Source organism: Actinia tenebrosa, unplaced genomic scaffold, assembly GCF_029948245.1.
Source record: "Actinia tenebrosa isolate PJP-AT-01 unplaced genomic scaffold, QUT_ActTen_1.0 PGA_scaffold8__29_contigs__length_14323225, whole genome shotgun sequence".
Classification (NCBI taxonomy): Eukaryota; Metazoa; Cnidaria; class Anthozoa; order Actiniaria; family Actiniidae; genus Actinia; species Actinia tenebrosa.
This window is the reverse complement of record NW_028292585.1, coordinates 10,591,269-10,608,820: the sequence shown is the minus strand read 5'-3', so window position 1 is coordinate 10,608,820 and position 17,552 is coordinate 10,591,269. Positions and strand designations below refer to the sequence as shown.

At 37.1% G+C, this 17,552-nt stretch overlaps 2 protein-coding genes across 3 annotated transcripts in view; both read right to left on the bottom strand.

Moving 5' to 3' along the window:
* LOC116298443 (ribosomal protein S6 kinase-like 1) overlaps nucleotides 1–17,552 on the bottom strand; it is a 104,034-nt gene that overhangs the window by 61,379 nt on the left and 25,103 nt on the right. For both annotated transcript variants that reach the window (XM_089024170.1, XM_089024171.1), the window contains exons 4-8: nucleotides 11,356–11,471; nucleotides 11,117–11,261; nucleotides 7,674–8,498; nucleotides 7,461–7,561; nucleotides 6,839–6,958 (exon numbers count right to left, since the gene is read on the bottom strand). In XM_089024170.1, coding sequence (XP_088880296.1) covers nucleotides 6,839–6,958; nucleotides 7,461–7,561; nucleotides 7,674–8,498; nucleotides 11,117–11,261; nucleotides 11,356–11,471 — 1,307 coding nt within the window. The remainder of the gene's footprint in view (nucleotides 1–6,838; nucleotides 6,959–7,460; nucleotides 7,562–7,673; nucleotides 8,499–11,116; nucleotides 11,262–11,355; nucleotides 11,472–17,552) is intronic.
* On the bottom strand, nucleotides 14,737–16,354 carry LOC148905154 (uncharacterized). The gene is made up of 3 exons (XM_089023952.1): nucleotides 15,995–16,354; nucleotides 15,542–15,882; nucleotides 14,737–15,333 (listed from the first exon to the last, which is right to left on the bottom strand). Exons 1-3 carry the CDS (start codon nucleotides 16,352–16,354, stop codon nucleotides 15,075–15,077), a joined length of 960 nt encoding a protein of 319 aa, XP_088880078.1. The 3' UTR covers nucleotides 14,737–15,074.

Sequence of the window (17,552 nt, the reverse complement as noted above, 5' to 3'; positions counted from 1 at the left end):
CTCTGGTCGGGTAGAAGGATCATGCAGACAATGATTATCATCAGACGTGAATTTGTTAAACTTGCTTTATCGTTCATCATATTATGTGTAATATATTGTCGAGGTTCGCTGAATGCAGTAGGACCACAAGTGTTTTTCACTCAAGTTTCTTTATTTTGCATATAACAGTTTAGTTATTGCTTTTGAACACGGTTACAACTGCTTAGAAATTTTCCCACTTCGGCAAGGACTTCGCGATTGCTCTCAATCGTTGTGAACGTCATGGAGGCTTTACTACATCTTTATATTTATGAGCATCTTGATAACTTATCCACTTGACTGGTTTTTCTTTACTTGGTGGTGGAGTGGATAAGAAATCTGGTGGGGGTGGTAGGGTATTTGCTTTGGGAGTGCTGAAGGATGGAGTGGGAGGAACCTCGGTTAAAAGCTGAGGATTTCGCTCGACTGGGTTCGAAAGAAGGGGTCCTAATTTTCGACGTTAACCGCTCTAGAAAGGAAGGGGTCTTGGGTTTGGGCGTTACATAGCCACTATCGCTGGCGCGACTTGTAGAGGGAACGTTTTCTGGAGTCGTAAGACTAGGGGATGGCATAGAAAGACTCTGACTTGTCAAGGGCGGTAGCATGGTTTCCTGCTGGGATCTGTATACAACAGTGCTTTGAAGTTGCTGTTGTAGATTGATGTATCGATTGTAGAGTCTAGTGTATTCTTTGATCTTCAGTTCCGCGGGAACATTGGGTTCCATAAGAATGTTATCCATCTGCTCCTTTAAATTCTGTATTGTTTTGAGTATGGGTGGTTGTAAATAAATTTGAGGTTCGAAATAGTTAGCCATGGATGTCATAGGGGCATCATACTCTCCACCATACTGTGATAATGTTGTTGTAGGATTCGGCTGGAAAGCAGTCTGATCATTGGGGAGAACATTAGTTCTGAGTGTGCATTCTTCTGGTGTGTTTGGCTTCAGATCCACGAAAAGATATCCATAAGGGCGTTGTACAGCGGCCTCGTACTTTTGAATGAACTGTTCTGTCTTGCCTGGATACATCTGCTTTCCCAAAGTCATCATTTGTAGTTTATCTCTTGGGTTTTTAAAAAGAACGAGGTATGCAGCATTCAGACTCAAGGTGCGCATAATTTTTCCTTGAAAGTAAAGACTCTGCATAAGAAAAATGACACTCAGGTTTCGATGATGAGATCCTTTCGTGAATAAGTTCATGATTCTCTTATCATTGGACGTCTCTGTCATTTGGTCGTCAATCACAATCAAATTATTGATCTTAGGGTTAAAATAATCATCTTCATAATAATAATAATAATAATAATAATAATAATAATATTAAAAGCTTTATTTAACGAAGGTTTAAACTTTCAGTCATAGACTGGTTTACAAAGTGCCTTCCTAAAGATATAAAATACAATGTAAAAGCAAGCTAATAATATATATTTATAAAATATCTAGTAGATTTAATATTATCCCAAAAAACAACCCTAGCCTGACCCAACCCCATTTAGTTACTATTTACCCATAAATATAAATATTAAGTATAAAAGTGAATAAATATAATCCCATACCAGCCCTGAATCCTACCACCATCAAAAAATCCAAGTGCAAATAGACTGCAAAACAGTCCCCACCCTCACACAAACCATCCGCAGAGTGGTGAATTCGCCCCAACGGACGGTCCGCAAAAAAAGCAGGGACTGCCCCGCAGTCCAATGCTCAGAATATGTAAAAATTGAAATTAATCAAATAATTATAAATTAAATAACTAAAAAAGAATTTAAAATTATGATCATGTGGCAGACCTGCTGCTCCAATATTTCTTTCTGAACTCCTTAAGGGAGAGTGAATTGCGCGTTTCTAAATCTAAAGAATTCCACAGTAATGAGCCAGTAACCCTAAGTGATTTCTTATGAGCATTTGGAATATATAAATTGTCATTTATAGAACTACGTGTATTTCTATTATGGACGTCTTTGACATAACAGAAGATGTCATTCATGTATTGAGGAGCTAAGTTATTTAACGATTCATCCAGGTCGTGCGGTATGCCTTTTACGATCTCGATCCCGGGAATGGTTTTCATCATTTGGTCGTAAGCAGATTGCCACTGAGCATAACTCCATACGATGCGCTGTCGCGGAGGACTGATCACTTGTGTTGCATTTTCGAGCAAATTCTGAACCCATACCGCTTTTCCGGAACCGGTCATCCCTGCCACAATGGCTGTGAAGGGATGGGGTAACTGAAACCTGTCACATTTCGTGTGATCTTCAACATTTTGAGGCAATGGGTATACGGAGTGTACCGATGACTGCTTTTTCGCATTTGTTCTTGACCGATCCAATACTTTCGTTGCGAATTGTCCAACTTATGAGTTCGACTCAAATGAGTGTATAAATTCTTTTGCTGCTTTTCGCAAATAGGGCAGGGCCGTGTCATCGTGCGTCTTTCGAAGAATGAGGCGAATTCCTTTAGGGAGCGCTATTTATGCGAATCCAGTTTGGCAAGCGCAGGAATTCTAGTCTTCAAGTGTAGATATAAGATTCAAGTGTGGATATAAGTTTGTAATGTAGATAAGTAGATCTAGTGTAGATTCTAGTGTAGAATCTAGTGTAGATTCTAGTGTAGAATCTAGTGTAGATTCTAGTGTAGAATCTAGTGTAGATTCTAGTGTAGATTCTAGTGTAGATTCTAGTGAAGAATCTAGTTTAGATTCTAGTGTAGATTCTAGTTTATGCTGAATAAAATTAATAATTTATTTCACTTTAGCATACCTGTTTCTTTAATTTAATCTAAAATCATTTTAAAAGGTTCATTGTTTTCTATTTTCTTGACCATCCATTCCTTGTAGGCTTTATTTTTATGACAACTTGAAAAGGTCTCGCCCGTTTCCAAAACACTGTAAAAATACGAAGGAGGCATACCGAATCCTACCCAATGACTTTTTTGAATTGTCCCATTCTCAGTGACGTAGGTTCATCTGTTGGGGTTGTAAGAGTCGTTGGTAACAGGCAAGGAGGATTGTGAAAAGTCCATCATGTAGCAAGGATTCTCGTCTTTTTCGTATCTTGATATTTTTAGAATCCTGTGACTGATAGGTCTTCAGGGAAGAGATCTGTTCTTATTCGATGTAACGCCCAAACCTAAGACCCCTTCCTATCTAGAGCGGTTAACGTCGAAAATTAGGACCCCTTCTTTCGAACCCAGTCGAGCGAAATCCTCAGCTTTTAACCGAGGTTCCTCCCACTCCATTAAAACCCACTACTAGTTTTGATCAACCCTCTCCTACTGCATCCTTCAGCACTCCCAAAGCAAAATATCTACCACCCCCACCAGATTTCTTACCCACTCTACCACCAAGTAAAGAAAAACCAGTCAAGTGGATAAGTTATCAAGATGCTCATAAATGTAAAGATGTAGTAAAGCCTCCATGACGTTCACAACGATTGAGAGCAATCGCGAAGTCCTTGCCGAAGTGGGAAAATTTCTAAGCAGTTGTAACCGTGTTCAAAAGCAATAACTAAACTGTTATATGCAAAATAAAGAAACTTGAGTGAATAACACTTGTGGTCCTACTGCATTCAGCGAACCTCGACAATATATTACACATAATATGATGAACGATAAAGCAAGTTTAACAAATTCACGTCTGATGATAATCATTGTCTGCATGATCTTCTACCCGACCAGAGAAACCGCAAACCGCAGAATCGAGGTCATAATTTACGATTTTGGGCGACTTAGAAAATTTCGAGTATGACTAAAATATTGTCAAACATTTCTCACAAATCGAAATAAATATAATATAATCAAACTTCTCATGATGCATGACGTTTATTCATTATTTGCATATATCGCAGCGACAGTTGCACTGAGTTGAATCCAACTGGCAATCAGGCAGATGAGAAGATAATGAGAACAAAAAAAAAAAACAATCCGTAGACATACAATAAATTAGGAATAACAAATCGAGCTGTCACGCAAATTGAATACGATGAGAGAAAAAATTCCCTCCTGCCTTGAATGATAAAAAATGACGTCATCCTCTATTAATCTAAAAATTGAAGATGATCTCAAAACCCTATGAATCCGAAATCCAAGATCCGAAGGCGACCGAGTGGAAAATCCGCATCTAATCGATTGTCCGCAACGAATCCGCATGATCCGGCTGGGCCCGTGTCGCAGAACTGTCATTTTATATCTACAGTCTTTGAAACTGCGTTTTCGATGAACACGCTCATCGTTTTCGAGCGTTTTAGTTGAAATGTCTGCGTTTTCAAACGAAAAACGCATTAGAGTGAACGGGGTATTAATCGACGTCTACAAACCAGAAATCAAAACTACCAGAAAGGAATTCATCAATCATTTGTGGGTATGATAACTCTGCCCGATCGATGTGTTCTGAATTGCGAGCATATTTTTTGTGTTCAAACGACTGTAAAACACATTTGAACTTGTCTTAAAAAAGATTCTACTATCCTTTCGGTAGATTTAAATATCGTTAACGTTTTAAGAAGAAAAACGGTGAATTTCTGTGTTGCATTTGTAAATGATGATTTGGTGTTATTCGTGTAATGCATTGGACTTGAGATGTTTTAGAGAATTTGGGGTAAAAATACAGAAGAATCTTAAAGTTATATATTTTTTGACTCAACCACAAAAAATTAAGGTGACTGCCTACTTTTGAGCGTTCAATTTGAGCCTACGATGTGCGCGTGCTCAAAAACCACTGAAAAATATACAAGATTTTATTGAAGAACCATACGTGTTTTGAGCTTCAACAGGGCAAAACCCTCAAATTTTGCACGGGACTGTATATTTTTTAATAGCTCATTTGAAAAAAACCCTTAAAAATTTCGGTTATATCATCATTTTAGATAAAGTTTACATTTCTAACACATGACAAAAAAATAGATTTTTGTAAGGATTTTTGTTCGATTTTATTAGATTTCTTAAAAGCACCGAAATTACAAAATATTAAAACAAAATATCAATATATCTCTTTGTCTTTTTGTCGAAAATATCTATGTATTATTGCAGAATGATTGACTAGCCGTTAATCGCGCAATCATATAGTCTGCAAATAACTATTATCTTATGAATCTTAATTTTTTCTAATCACTTCCGGTGGCGCAAGTTTTGATCAAAAAGCTCGCGCGTAGTCTTCCTTTAAATGCTGATGACCTCGAAAACAAGCTCGGGACACCAAATTTTTCTTTCCAGATTTGGAATGAGCATTAAATTTCAATTCGGAAAATCGAAGTTTTAAAAAAGGTTTAAATCCTTTTCCAAAAGTAGGCAGTCACCTTAAGGTGGCTTGACCCCCTCACGCTTGACCGCTACCTTCCACGTTTGGAACGCTAGTACATAAACGTGTTTTATCCGATTGCAAATCTTTTTTGCACATAAGTCACATAAAGATTGAATTAATGTTTGATGCAGTTTTTAATGAGACCGGATGTCATAACACGTGATTATGATGAAATATTTGTTTTCGTTAAAATGCTTCGTACCACATAATTATATACTAGATGCCTCCATTTGTAGGGATTTTTTCAAAAATCTATCTAGCTAATTATGAGATATTCGAGATTCTTTAAATATAAAGCATAATCTACTTCAAAACTAAACAATAGATTCGATACGGCCAAAATTAATATTTTAGAGCTATATAGTTTTGAACATTTTGAAGGTAATCGACTTCTGCGATTTTGTGAAAACGTATAGTGCATAAGAAGAGGTAAACATTTGATGCGCACTTTTCATCGCAGTTTTCTAGTCAATCTTACTAGATCTTCCATTATTCTAATATTCGCTGATAATTTCTCTCAAAACTAAGCCAGGATACAAATTAGAACTTAAACTAATATTACACAAAATTGCAAGACTATTGAACTCATTTAAAGCGGTCTCAAGCAAACGAGAAATGCAGAAAACATTGATCGTTTCCCAACGATTTGATGCTCTGGGAATTCTATTGTTTGCTAATAACCATAACACCAATTTCTTCAAAATCATGCACGGTCTAATCTCGCTTGGCCGATTTCCGATTTACTCCCGAAGCATGGTAATACACAGTTGTGACAAACGTCCCACGTTTGAATTAAAAAACTGTATATTACTGTGTATCGTATTCGAAAAATTTCGGATACAAAATGTTCTCCGTCCACACTAATACGGCTAGCCGGTATTTACAAATTGTTCCACTCTGAAGAGATTCGAAAAAATTCGTTTTCGGTGAAGAATTGTTCCGGATTCGCCCGGACTAGTGTGGACGATAGGCCTAACCGAATAAATAAAAGTTCGGATTCAAATTTATCCGGCATAATGTGGACGGGGCCTTATATGCTTCAAATTTAGGATCCAATTTTCAAGCGCCGTCATAACTTTTTTCTGCCCAAGACTTTCCATCCAAATTTATACACAGGCTGCATTACTACTCGATAATAAGATTCAGAAAATTTAAGAAAAATCGTAACCTGAGGATGAGGAGAAAAAAGCCAAAAACTGAAAATAACACTTTTTGATTTTCGGCCGTAATAGGCTAAATATTTAAAAAATCTTGACATAAAATACACTGTTAGAATCTAGGATAATCCAAGCACATTATATCCAGTTAATAGGTTTGCGAAGGGAAATAACTGATGGCATAATGAAACCGCTTCTCAAGAAGCAGTAGCCACAACTGAAAATCTTCTACGAACAAACATTTGACATTTAATTTGACATTTCTAATATTTGATATTTAATCTTAAATATTCAGTTAGTACTAAAATACTAACTGAATATTGCTATTGTCAACCAAGAGATTTCGGTCGCGTTTATGTACCAACCTTTCCAACGATACCAATCACCGAATAGTTAGCCAGTTGAAGCTGACTGGGTACTTCTTGATGATGATTGCTATCTTCCCTTACGGCGTTTAATCTTCTAAACGTATTCTCAGAAAGTTCCTTTTGAGAACATGAAATAAAAGCATGTCAACACATAAAACAAACAAACCTGAACGACAAGAGCTTTTTTATGATGGCAAGGGCGGTGTAGCTGTAAAACGCTCGACTTTCACCACTGAGTCCCCTGGTCAGGCCGCTAATATTTTTTACATTATACATAAGATTAATATATGAAATCAAATGGTTTCGAGCGGAATTTGGGATAAATGAGTGGTTTTCCAAATAATTCAAAATAGCACAAGCCCGTTAGGTTAGTGCTATTTGAGCCCTTTAAAACCCCACGAGTTCAACATGAATTTATTAGATTTTTCTAGCTTTAATATCGCCAAAATTCTGAAGACTCGAAATTAACCTTCGCCGTCAATAATAAAACCGTAAAAGAAATCCGTCAAAATCGCAACCAGTTTTTTGTGGCGATTTTCCTATCGCAAGGTAATTCTGAGCCGACAATACGGGCTTATATAGGCGGCTCGCAAAACATAATATAAATAAGAAAAACAACCTTTGATTCCTGAACGCATGCCGTATAAAGAGCTTCAGCCTTCAAAAGATATTGCGCTGTCTTACGACGAACTGCGTCTCGGCGTTTTGCATCTTTTTCCCCTAAAGAAATTAGAAAACGCAAGTCTTAAATTATAGCGCTAAGAGGCCCGGCTAAGATATGCTCTGTTAGATGAAATAGTTAGATCAACAATTGTATGAGGAAAAGGCTCACCTTGTACCCCGCTCAATAGCAAACTAACACACTTCTTGTACAGGTGAAATGCTTCCTCGTACTGTCCATCTAGTTCAAAGTTCAATGCCTGACGTACGACTTTCGCCGCTGCTAAAAGATAATCATCTCCTGTGCTATCCGACAAAAAACTGATGTCCTGTGGATGGAATCTACAAGGTGTTGTCTCCTTTTGGTTTTCTTTCGATACTACAGAAAAGTCACCAGGATCCTCTTGATTTGACGTACTCTTGGGCGAGTTGTATGGCTCACAGGGCTCATATTTAGTTTTCTGGTTTCCTCGATATTCGCTTAGGATTTCCGTTGGCTCTTGTGTCACTGTTTCTCTCTTCGATTCAATACCACTACCTCTGTTTGTATTCAATATTTGTTGTACATTAATAACGGAATTTCCTACACAATCACTCTCAAGAACAGCAAATGGTTTGGGGAAATTTAATTCCTTAACGTATTCATCATTTTCTGCTTCGCATGCCAAAGTTTCAATGTCATCACCCTCGCTGCATAACGATATAGCTCTTTGAAGCCATGTAGTTGTCCTTCTTAATATTTGACCGTCTTCGCCATCTAAATCCCAACTTATTTCTTTACTATTTTCAACTTCCTTCTTTCCAAATACGTCTTCCTCACCCTCCTCCACAGACAAAGACCTTCTAATAAAACTAGGAGTGTCTGCTGATATCTGGCTTTCAACAAGATCAGTACTCTGCTCATAAATTGTTTCATCGACATTTGTTTCGGTTTTGTCTAATCCTTCCACAAGAGACGGCTGCTTACACAACCAAACGCCACCGAGCTCAAGATAGCCTGTAAACAGATACATAAAAGAAGTACACAATTCTTAAGAAAATCAAGACGGAAAAATACAAAATGATCACAACCTAACTTTGCAATCAGTATAAAAATATCTGGCATAGGCTATATACGGTAAAATAAAGCAAACTTAACAGCTATATGCGGTATGGCGTTACAATACAATGCAATATTATTACACCTTTTGCCGTTCATTAACAGAAAATGTACATTCATGCGTGCCAATAGTTGTATCAATAACGTGTAACGTACTTTCATCAACACCACAAGTAACATCATTAGCGCGGATCAACTTTCAATAACAATAATTGAATATGCGTGTACATTCATAGGCATCAATGGACAATCAATAACGCGTTTGCACATTCATAAGCGCGGATTGTATTTTCTTGTGCGCGAAATTCAACTCCAATATCACCAAATGACAGACAATTGCATTTATGGACAATCATTTACCCAAAAGTGAAAATTCATTAGTGCTATTAGCATAATCATTGACAATCTATAACGCGTTTGGACAATCATGAGGGTCAACGTTATATTCTATAGCGTGGTTCGACAAACATTTGCATGATTCGAATGAACAATAAGAGAAATAAAACAATCATTAGCGATTTTAAAAAAAAACTATTTTAGCCTTCAATTTCTTCGCCATTTATACATCGTGGCAAATACGTTTGCATATATCTGAACCACTGATCACATTTAGCGATAGTGATGGTTGCCAAATTTCTCTGGAACCCTTCCATTAGCAACTGCTTTCTGTAGAGACCTAGAGCAATCCCTTGTCGTCTTGCCTCAGCCCAATAGTTCGTATGTTGTTGGATCTCTGGACGGCTGATGTCGGCTTTAATTGCTGCTTTAAGTGAGCTAATTGCTATTCTCCTACGCAGCCGCTATTATGGAGGCAGTTTTTTTGAGTTTTTTATATGTATTAAAGTGATTTTAAAAAAAAACGCTAATGATTGTTTTATTTCTCTTATTGTTTATTCGAATCATGCAAATGTTTGTCGAACCACGCTATAGAATATAACGTTGACCCTCATGATTGTCCAAGCGCGTTATAGATTGTCAATTATTATGCTAATAGAACTAATGAATTTTCACTTTTGGGTAAATGATTGTCCATAAATGCAATTGTCTGTCATTTGGTGTTATTGAAGTTGAATTTCGCGCACAATAAAATACATTCCGCGCATATGAATGTACAAACGAGCTATTGATTGTCCATTGATGCCTATGAATGTACACGCATATTCAAATATCGTTATCGCAAGCTGATTCGCGCTAATGATGTTACTTGTGGTGTTGATGAAAGTACATTACACGTTATTGATACAACTATTGGCACAAATGAATGTACATTTTCTGTTAATGAACAGCAAAAGGTGTACTTAAGGTGACTGCCTACTTTTGAACGTTCGATTTGAGCCCACGATGTGCGCGCGCTCAAAAACCGCTGAAAAATCTACAAGATTCTATTGAAGAACCATACGCGCTTTGAGCTTCAACAGGGCAAAATCCACAAATTTTGCAAGGGACTCTATTTTTTAATAGCTTATTTGAATAAACTCCTAAAAATCTAGGAAATTCTAGAAATCAACATTTTAGAAAAAGTTAAATGTTCTAACACATGAAAAAATAGATTTTTGTGGGGAATTTTCGACTTTATGAGATTTTTTAAGAGCACCGAAACTATGTATCTCTTTGTCTTTTTGTCGAACATATCCACGTATTTTAGTAGAATGATTGACTAACCTTCATTCGTGCAATCATAGAGTCTGCAAATAACTATTATTTTATGAATCTTAATTTTTTCTAATCACTTCCGGTGGCGCAATTTTTACTCCAAAAGATCGCGCGTAGGCTAATATTAAATGCTGATTATCTCCAAAACAAGCTCGGACACCAATTTTTCTTTCCAGATTTGGAATCAACATTAAATTTTAATTCGGAAAATCAAAGTTTTAAAACAAAGTTTAATATTAAAAAAAAAAAAAGTAGGCAGTCACCTTAACGGAGCACGGAAAAAGCTGTTTTATTGGTTAAGCTATGCTTTATTTAAAAAAATAGAAAACTTGCGCGCGTGCGGTCTGCAGTCATGAAGAATTCGGAGGTTGGAACACGAGAGAAGTGTACCGTTATTTTGGATAGGAATGACGCAAATGAAAGTGCGTGTGCGTGCTGTGTGCTTTCATAAACCACGCACTCCCAACCGATCAGAACGCGAGATTTATATCAGTTATTTTATGCCAAATATCGTGATGGATTTTACATACCTATACTCTTTTTTCAAATAACTTACCAAAGGCCGAGGTATGTTAATCATTTTGGTAATTTTCGTAAACATTCGGTCGTGGTCAAGTTTGAAATTCGCCAATCATTAACACTGCAAATTCGCCAAATTAACAACAGTTCGGCGCTCGCTCGTTAAAACCCCCTGAATCAAAATTAGAAGCTCTCGAGCCCAGGGTAGTATTAAAATATTATGTGACTAGAGCAACCTGATATGATGCTCCAGAGTTGAATGGCATTTACTCATAAGAACGTCAGTAGTGGCTCAAAAACTGGATTATTCGCGTAAACAGCGCGACCAAAATGACTGCATGTACCTTGAGATTCATCTGAATCATGAGTCGTTGCACACTTGCCGTCTTTGTCGACAATATGAGATTCTGTTATGTCACCATCATCACTTGAAAAACTAGACGTTTTAGAAGAGCTACGAGAGCAGGCACTACGTTGATAAATACCTCCCTTGAAAAATAAAACACAGAAACGAGTTGATCTACAGTAATAAAAAGACACCCAGCTTAAGAGAACAGATCGATATATTTTTAAATCAAATTACCTGAAAAAAGTTTCGAAAACATTGACTTTTTGCTAGTTGTGGTATGCTTGCTGCAAAATTCAGCAGATTGAGGGAACCTCTCCTACGTTCTTCTATCACTGCTTCATCAAACCGATCTAATAGTGGAAGAGGAAACACACACAAAATATACAGCATTATTAAAGGATTGAAGTTTGTCGGAAGAGTTATAATATTAGATTGTGTAGTGGAGTTCATATCTATGAAAACAAAAGCACATTTAGCTCAGTTGGTTCACGATTCGATCCTCAAGACACCCACGACCACGTCTCATTACGACTTTGTTACTTTGTTTTAAAAAATGGAGATAGGGGCAAAGTGCAACCGTTGACATGACCGTTCTAATGACTGTCCTTTTATTAATCGTGTTAACAGCGAGACGGGTTGGTAGCCCAAAAACTCGGCTAATAAACATCAGATATATATTAATTACAATTGTTGAGGTCCAAAAACACAATTTTTTTGTCTTTTCATCATTTATCATATCATCATCATCATCATCATCATCAACATCAGCTTGATCATCATTATTATTATTATGGCAGTGTAAACGTTACATTTCCTTTAACGACTAAACAGAGATGAGGCGCCTATTTCGTAACAAAATCTCTGTTAAAAAACCTTAAAGTGCACATGAACCCTTCGACAATACTTTCAGTACTGATTCTGCATAAAGTAAATAGTTGATTGGTAAAATATTTCTTGATTTGAGTGATGCGTCTTTAAGTTATGAAGGTTTATACTTCCAATATGTTAATGATGATGACGTCAGGTAAGGTATTTGAGTGTTTTTGTTGTAACTAGTAATACTAAATGCTGGCCATTTTGAAAATAAAAATTGTAAATAGCTTTCATGTAAACCATGAGTAAAATAATGATGCTTTTTAAATACTGTTTCTATGAACCAGTTCGATTTTGTATATTTGATTAAGCCTTAATAGACGTCACACTCATTAGCATATTGGAAGTATAAACCTTCATAACTTAGAAACGCATCACTCAAATCAAGAAATATTTTACCATTCAACTATTTACTTCGTGTAGAATCAGTACTGAAAGTATTGTCGAAGGGTTCATGTGCACTTTAAACAAAAAAGAGTTGCTCTTTCAAGCGTGACTTTTACTCTGGTCGCGTGATTCAAAACAAATTTCACCAATCATAGTAATCACGTTTCTCACATTTCCACGGGATTTAATTGTAGTGGTTGCCCGTGTAAAAAAAAACAAAAAATTGAGTTATGTAAATCGTAAGACCGACAAGAGTTTTTCTGTGCCCGTTTGTCGAAAAGCTCGATTAGCGCTAATCTAGGATTAGAGTGCACGCACTAAAACCGTGAACATAAAATAATACTATTTAGTACTATTTCATACAGAATCCTTTGTTTTCTATTGTTTAATTATCACTATTTAGTGCTAAAAATTAGTATTTGCTTCACGGATTTAGTGTGAGCACTCTATATAGCCTAACCGAAGTTTAATCTTGGAATAAATTCCGTTGTTTAAAGCACAATTGGAGTTAATCTAGGATCAAATCGTGGATTAAATTAAGACACCTAACGAGGTGGTTTAAGTCGCTGGTCCAGGATTAAAATAGACAAAATTTAATTATTTTTTTTTTTGTTCATTTTTTTTGCATGATAACCGTAGATATACGATTAAAAACTCTTCCATCGAGGAATACACTGACAGCGAACTTGTGTGCAATACACCTGAGATTGTTTTTCAAAAAAAGAAGCCATTATTTACACGAAAAATCTGATTTACGAGTATCTAGCGCGAAAGATAAGACGAAATCATTCTAATGATAATAATAAGCTTTATTTATCAACCTTAAATAATATATACGGTGGATTTACATGGTTAAAAACAATCTCGTACCCAGAGCCCACGTTCCTCCTGGTCAGCACCGAGAAACGAGAGGCTCTTGTTGTAACCGATTTTTTGAGCATTTTTATTGGTCCGGGGAAAAACAAGTCGTTTCGGAAATAAAATGGCAGACTCGGAAATATCAGGAAATAAGTGGATTTTTCAAGCACTAAATTGGCTTGAATCGAACTCAAAATTTGCTAGAATGTGGTACAATCAATTATTCGCATACACGAAGTAGATGAGAAGGAGACTGGAATTTAAGCAACTTTTCAAGAGGATTAGTTCGACTCGAGTTGGCGGCCGCTCGCTCTTGCATTTGTCGTGATGATTTGAACTCAAAAAAACGTGTTAAAAACTCACAAAATAGCACAAGCAATTAGTACCCGGGGGAAAAATTTACTAAATAAACTTTAAGAAGGCAAAGGATAAATAATTTAACTACTATACTTAAGCTAAAAAGTTCAAAAATTGATTCCCAAAGGCAACTCAAACATCAGCTTACCTGTGATTAAGGCATGCGCAGTTGAATCTTCCGGTCCGATATTCAAGGACCGGAAGCCAACTGAAAATTCGGTTACAAGCAGAGCCTCTCGTTTCTCGGTGCTGACCATGAGGAACGTGGGCTCTGGGTACGAGATTGGGTTAAAAATTATTGATATATGTAATATCTATACCTAAAAAATATTTACTTATGAGCCTGGTGGCCCTAGGTATGAACGAGTTCATATCTCTATTTGTTCTTGATGTTGGAATCCTAATTGCAGACTGAACATTAGATCTGAGGTTGTGTTTTATTTACATTTGTGTTTATGAATATCTGATTTGGGTGATTGGCGGTATTTATTATTCTCACTGCCTACATAAACTTAAATTTGCTGTTTTCGCCGATGATTCGAAACTTTACCGAGACATAGGATGTCAGCAATCTCTCCAAGACGACATCGATTGTGTTCACCGCTGGAGTGTTGATTCCAAAATGACATTCAACACATCCAAATGTGAAGTCCTGCACATATCAAAGAAAAGATCTGAAGTCGACACCAACCAGTACCACCTTGGTAACTAGGACCCCCAGCAAGCTAGCCACATCGAAGACCTTGGAGTCACTGTCGCAAGTGACATGACGTCGGGCAAACACATCGAAGACATGTGTGCCAAGGCCAATAAGACACTCGGCCTCGTAAAAAGAATCTGCGGAAGAGACATCACTGATGTAAGAACAAGAAAACTTCTATTTTGCTCGTTGGTGAGGCCCAAGCTAGAGTACGCCTCCATACACTGCAAAACATCGCAGGCTGATCGAGAATGTACAACGTAGAGCTACCAAGTTCATTTTGAACTATCCTGAGGACAAGACATACAATTATCTACATATATACACATATATACATATATACGTTTTTTGAATTGACTGTACACAAGAGAATATGAAGAAACTTTCATGGTTACAGACCCATGTATGGGAGATGTGCTCTCTTACTTAATATTCTCTTGCTGTACAGTAATGTATTTTGGAATTCCTCTCCAGACAGGCGATGCATACTCCAAAAGTGGACGTATTTTAGTGCATTTGATTGTAATGCCAACTCCTGTTGGCATTCTCCTGTTGGCATTCCTGCTTTTATTTATTTGCATTCATATTTTAACAGGAAGCTTCTTCACTTATAAATGTGATTTTCGAGAAGGTCCTGATAAATATGATATTTTTACAATAACATGTAAAAAGAGAATTTGGAGGTTGAATATCGAAACCAGCTCGTTACTAAAAGTCAACTTCATTATTATGTAAAAATGTAAAAGATGAAAAGTTCAAATTATTTAGGTTTACAAGTTTAAAATAAATTCAATTTAAAATGGCTAATCTTAGAACATTGTTTAAGTGTGTCACTCAAATTGCTCCATTCTTTCATGGCTTGATACTGCATTGTTTGTTTTCCCCAGTTAGTTTTGGGTCGTGGTAAGCGAAACTCGCTTCCATGCCTCGTGTTATAGCCATGCTCATTGAGCTTATTCAGCTTTGGATTTGATGATAATTGCTTACTATCAATCACGTGACTTTTTGGAGTTGACTGGGGGCAAACAAGCAGTTGACTGAGGAGCAACTAGCGGATGCTAAGTCAAAACATATCAAAATAAGTCCTCAAACTATTGTATTTGACTATTTTCACGACATCAAACCAGAAAACAAGAGATCAAAACAACCTCCAGGATTCTACGAGCCATCAAAAAGAGCTATTACCGGAAGTGACGTCTATTGATTGCAACATATAATCTGTTTTAACATTTGAACATATTTTACATACATTCTTTCCGAGCATCAGATGCTGAGGAGTGTGGAGGACGATCCAGGATGATCTTGGCCGCTTTGTTGTGCAGGGTTTGAAGAGATTCCATAAGCGTGATATTATCTTTATCTCCCCAAACAATATCACTATAATCAAAAAGCGGTAGGACCAAGCTGTTGAAGTACAATAGTCTAGCGAATTTAGGCAAAAGATGTTTGATTCGCTTCAGGAGACCAAGGCGTTTGTTGATTTTGGTCATCTGTTTTTCAACATGAGCAGACCAAGATATATTGCTGGAAAAGACCACCCCAAGGTACTTGAATTCTTGAACTCTCTCGATGTCTTTGAGTAGAACCTGTATGGAGATGGTGGAGATGTTGGTCTTTCTCAGTCTTGCTTCCAAACAGCATGGCTTTAATTTTGGTTGCATTCAGGGTCAAATGATTAATCTTAAACCAATCACCAACCAGCTTGAGATCTTCATTGAGCTTATCTTCTATGTCAGGAACTGAGGAGGAGAAATAGTAAAAGACTGGATACTTGAGAATGGCGGACAACATCCGGAAGATCGTTGACGTAGATGATGAACAGTAGAGGCCCAAGGATACTTCCTGAGGTACACCAATGTTGCATGGTAATGGCTGTGATACTTCTAAGTCACAAGTAGTGCGTAAGTATCTTGATGACAAGTAAGAGTCAAACCATTTGAGATCGTTGTCACGAACACCAGCTGAAGATAGCTTATTCATTAGAATCGTGTGGTTTACTGTGTCAAAGGCTTTTGACAGATCCGAGAAGACAGCTCCACATAGTTTACCGTTATCCATGTTACGTAGAATGTCATCTGCAAGGCTGGCTAATGCAGTTGAGAAAGTAGATTGTTTGCACTCAGGTGTTTGTAGAGTTGCAGGTGGACAGCTCTTTCAAGGATTTTACTCAAAGTCAAAAGAATAGAGATGGGTCGATAGTTGGTGGCATCAGTTCTATCTCCAGTTATAAACAGGGCTATGACCTTAGCATATTTCCAAATACAAGGAAACGAGTGCAGCTTGATAGATAAGTTCAGAAGATTAGTAACTGGTTGTGCGATTACATTTGCAGAAAACGATGCTTTTTTATATTGTTTTCCGTTGTGTTGGCGGAAGAAACTCAATTAGCCCCCCCCCCCCCCTAAACTCAATTAGCCCCCCCCCCCCCCCCCTAATTTTTTTTCTGGATCCGCCCTTGACCATTGATTCGCCGTTTCTCGACAGGAGCATGAGCATCAGGTCTTTCAGAAAGGTTTTGCGATCATAGTTCTTATAAGAACGTTATTCCACTGTCCTGGGACTTGCCTTAGGTTTACCTACTTTAAGAACTCAGTAAACGAGAGAATGATCACTGATAGATAGATTTACCACCCCACTGTCAGTATAACGATGTTCATTGTTCACGAAGATTAAGTCAATCATAGATTTTGATGTTTCAGTAACTCGCGTTGTGTCTTTAATCAGCTGGGTGAAATCCAGAGAGCGAGTGAAGTTGATTAGCAGTTGTTTCTTTACTTCCCGTAAATAATACAGCCTTTTGTTTGCTTTTTTGATAGTTTCCTCAATGTGATAGTTCCAACATATGTTGTTCTGATGCCAAACTCCAAGGAGTTTAAACTTCTCTACTCTCTCTAAACATGAATCGTTCATACTTAGTTGAACAGGTTCGTTGGACATTTTTTGAAAGGAAATCCACGTCTTTTGTTTTCTTTTAATTCAACAACGTTATTTTTCGTGTACCATTTTTGTAGATCGTCAAGTGCTCTCTGAAGGTCGGATGGACTACAATAAAGTTCATAAAGTTCATATTCTAATAGGGTTCATAAACTTTTGGCTAAGTGAGCGTTTTCCGAAGCAATAAAATTAATTTTTGTTTACTTTAATGTTAACTTTGTTTTCATTTTTTATTTGGTGAAGTCGCCATCTTGAAGGGAAGCTAATCGTATATTAAGTCGCGTAATCGGAGGTTAGTTAATCGATCCACTAATCTAGCTTT

What these genes read in the sequence shown, in the direction of transcription:
- LOC148905154 (XM_089023952.1), bottom strand. Translation starts at nt 16,354, where the DNA reads ATGGATAACGGTAAACTATGTGGAGCTGTCTTCTCGGATCTGTCAAAA. An exon ending in TCAATGAAGATCTCAAGCTG is followed by an intron (nt 15,883 to 15,994) that starts GTTGGTGATTGG and finishes ATCTCCATACAG; the next exon opens with GTTCTACTCAAAGACATCGA. An exon ending in GATGCTCGGAAAGAATGTAT is followed by an intron (nt 15,334 to 15,541) that starts GTAAAATATGTT and finishes GTTGCTCCTCAG; the next exon opens with TCAACTGCTTGTTTGCCCCC.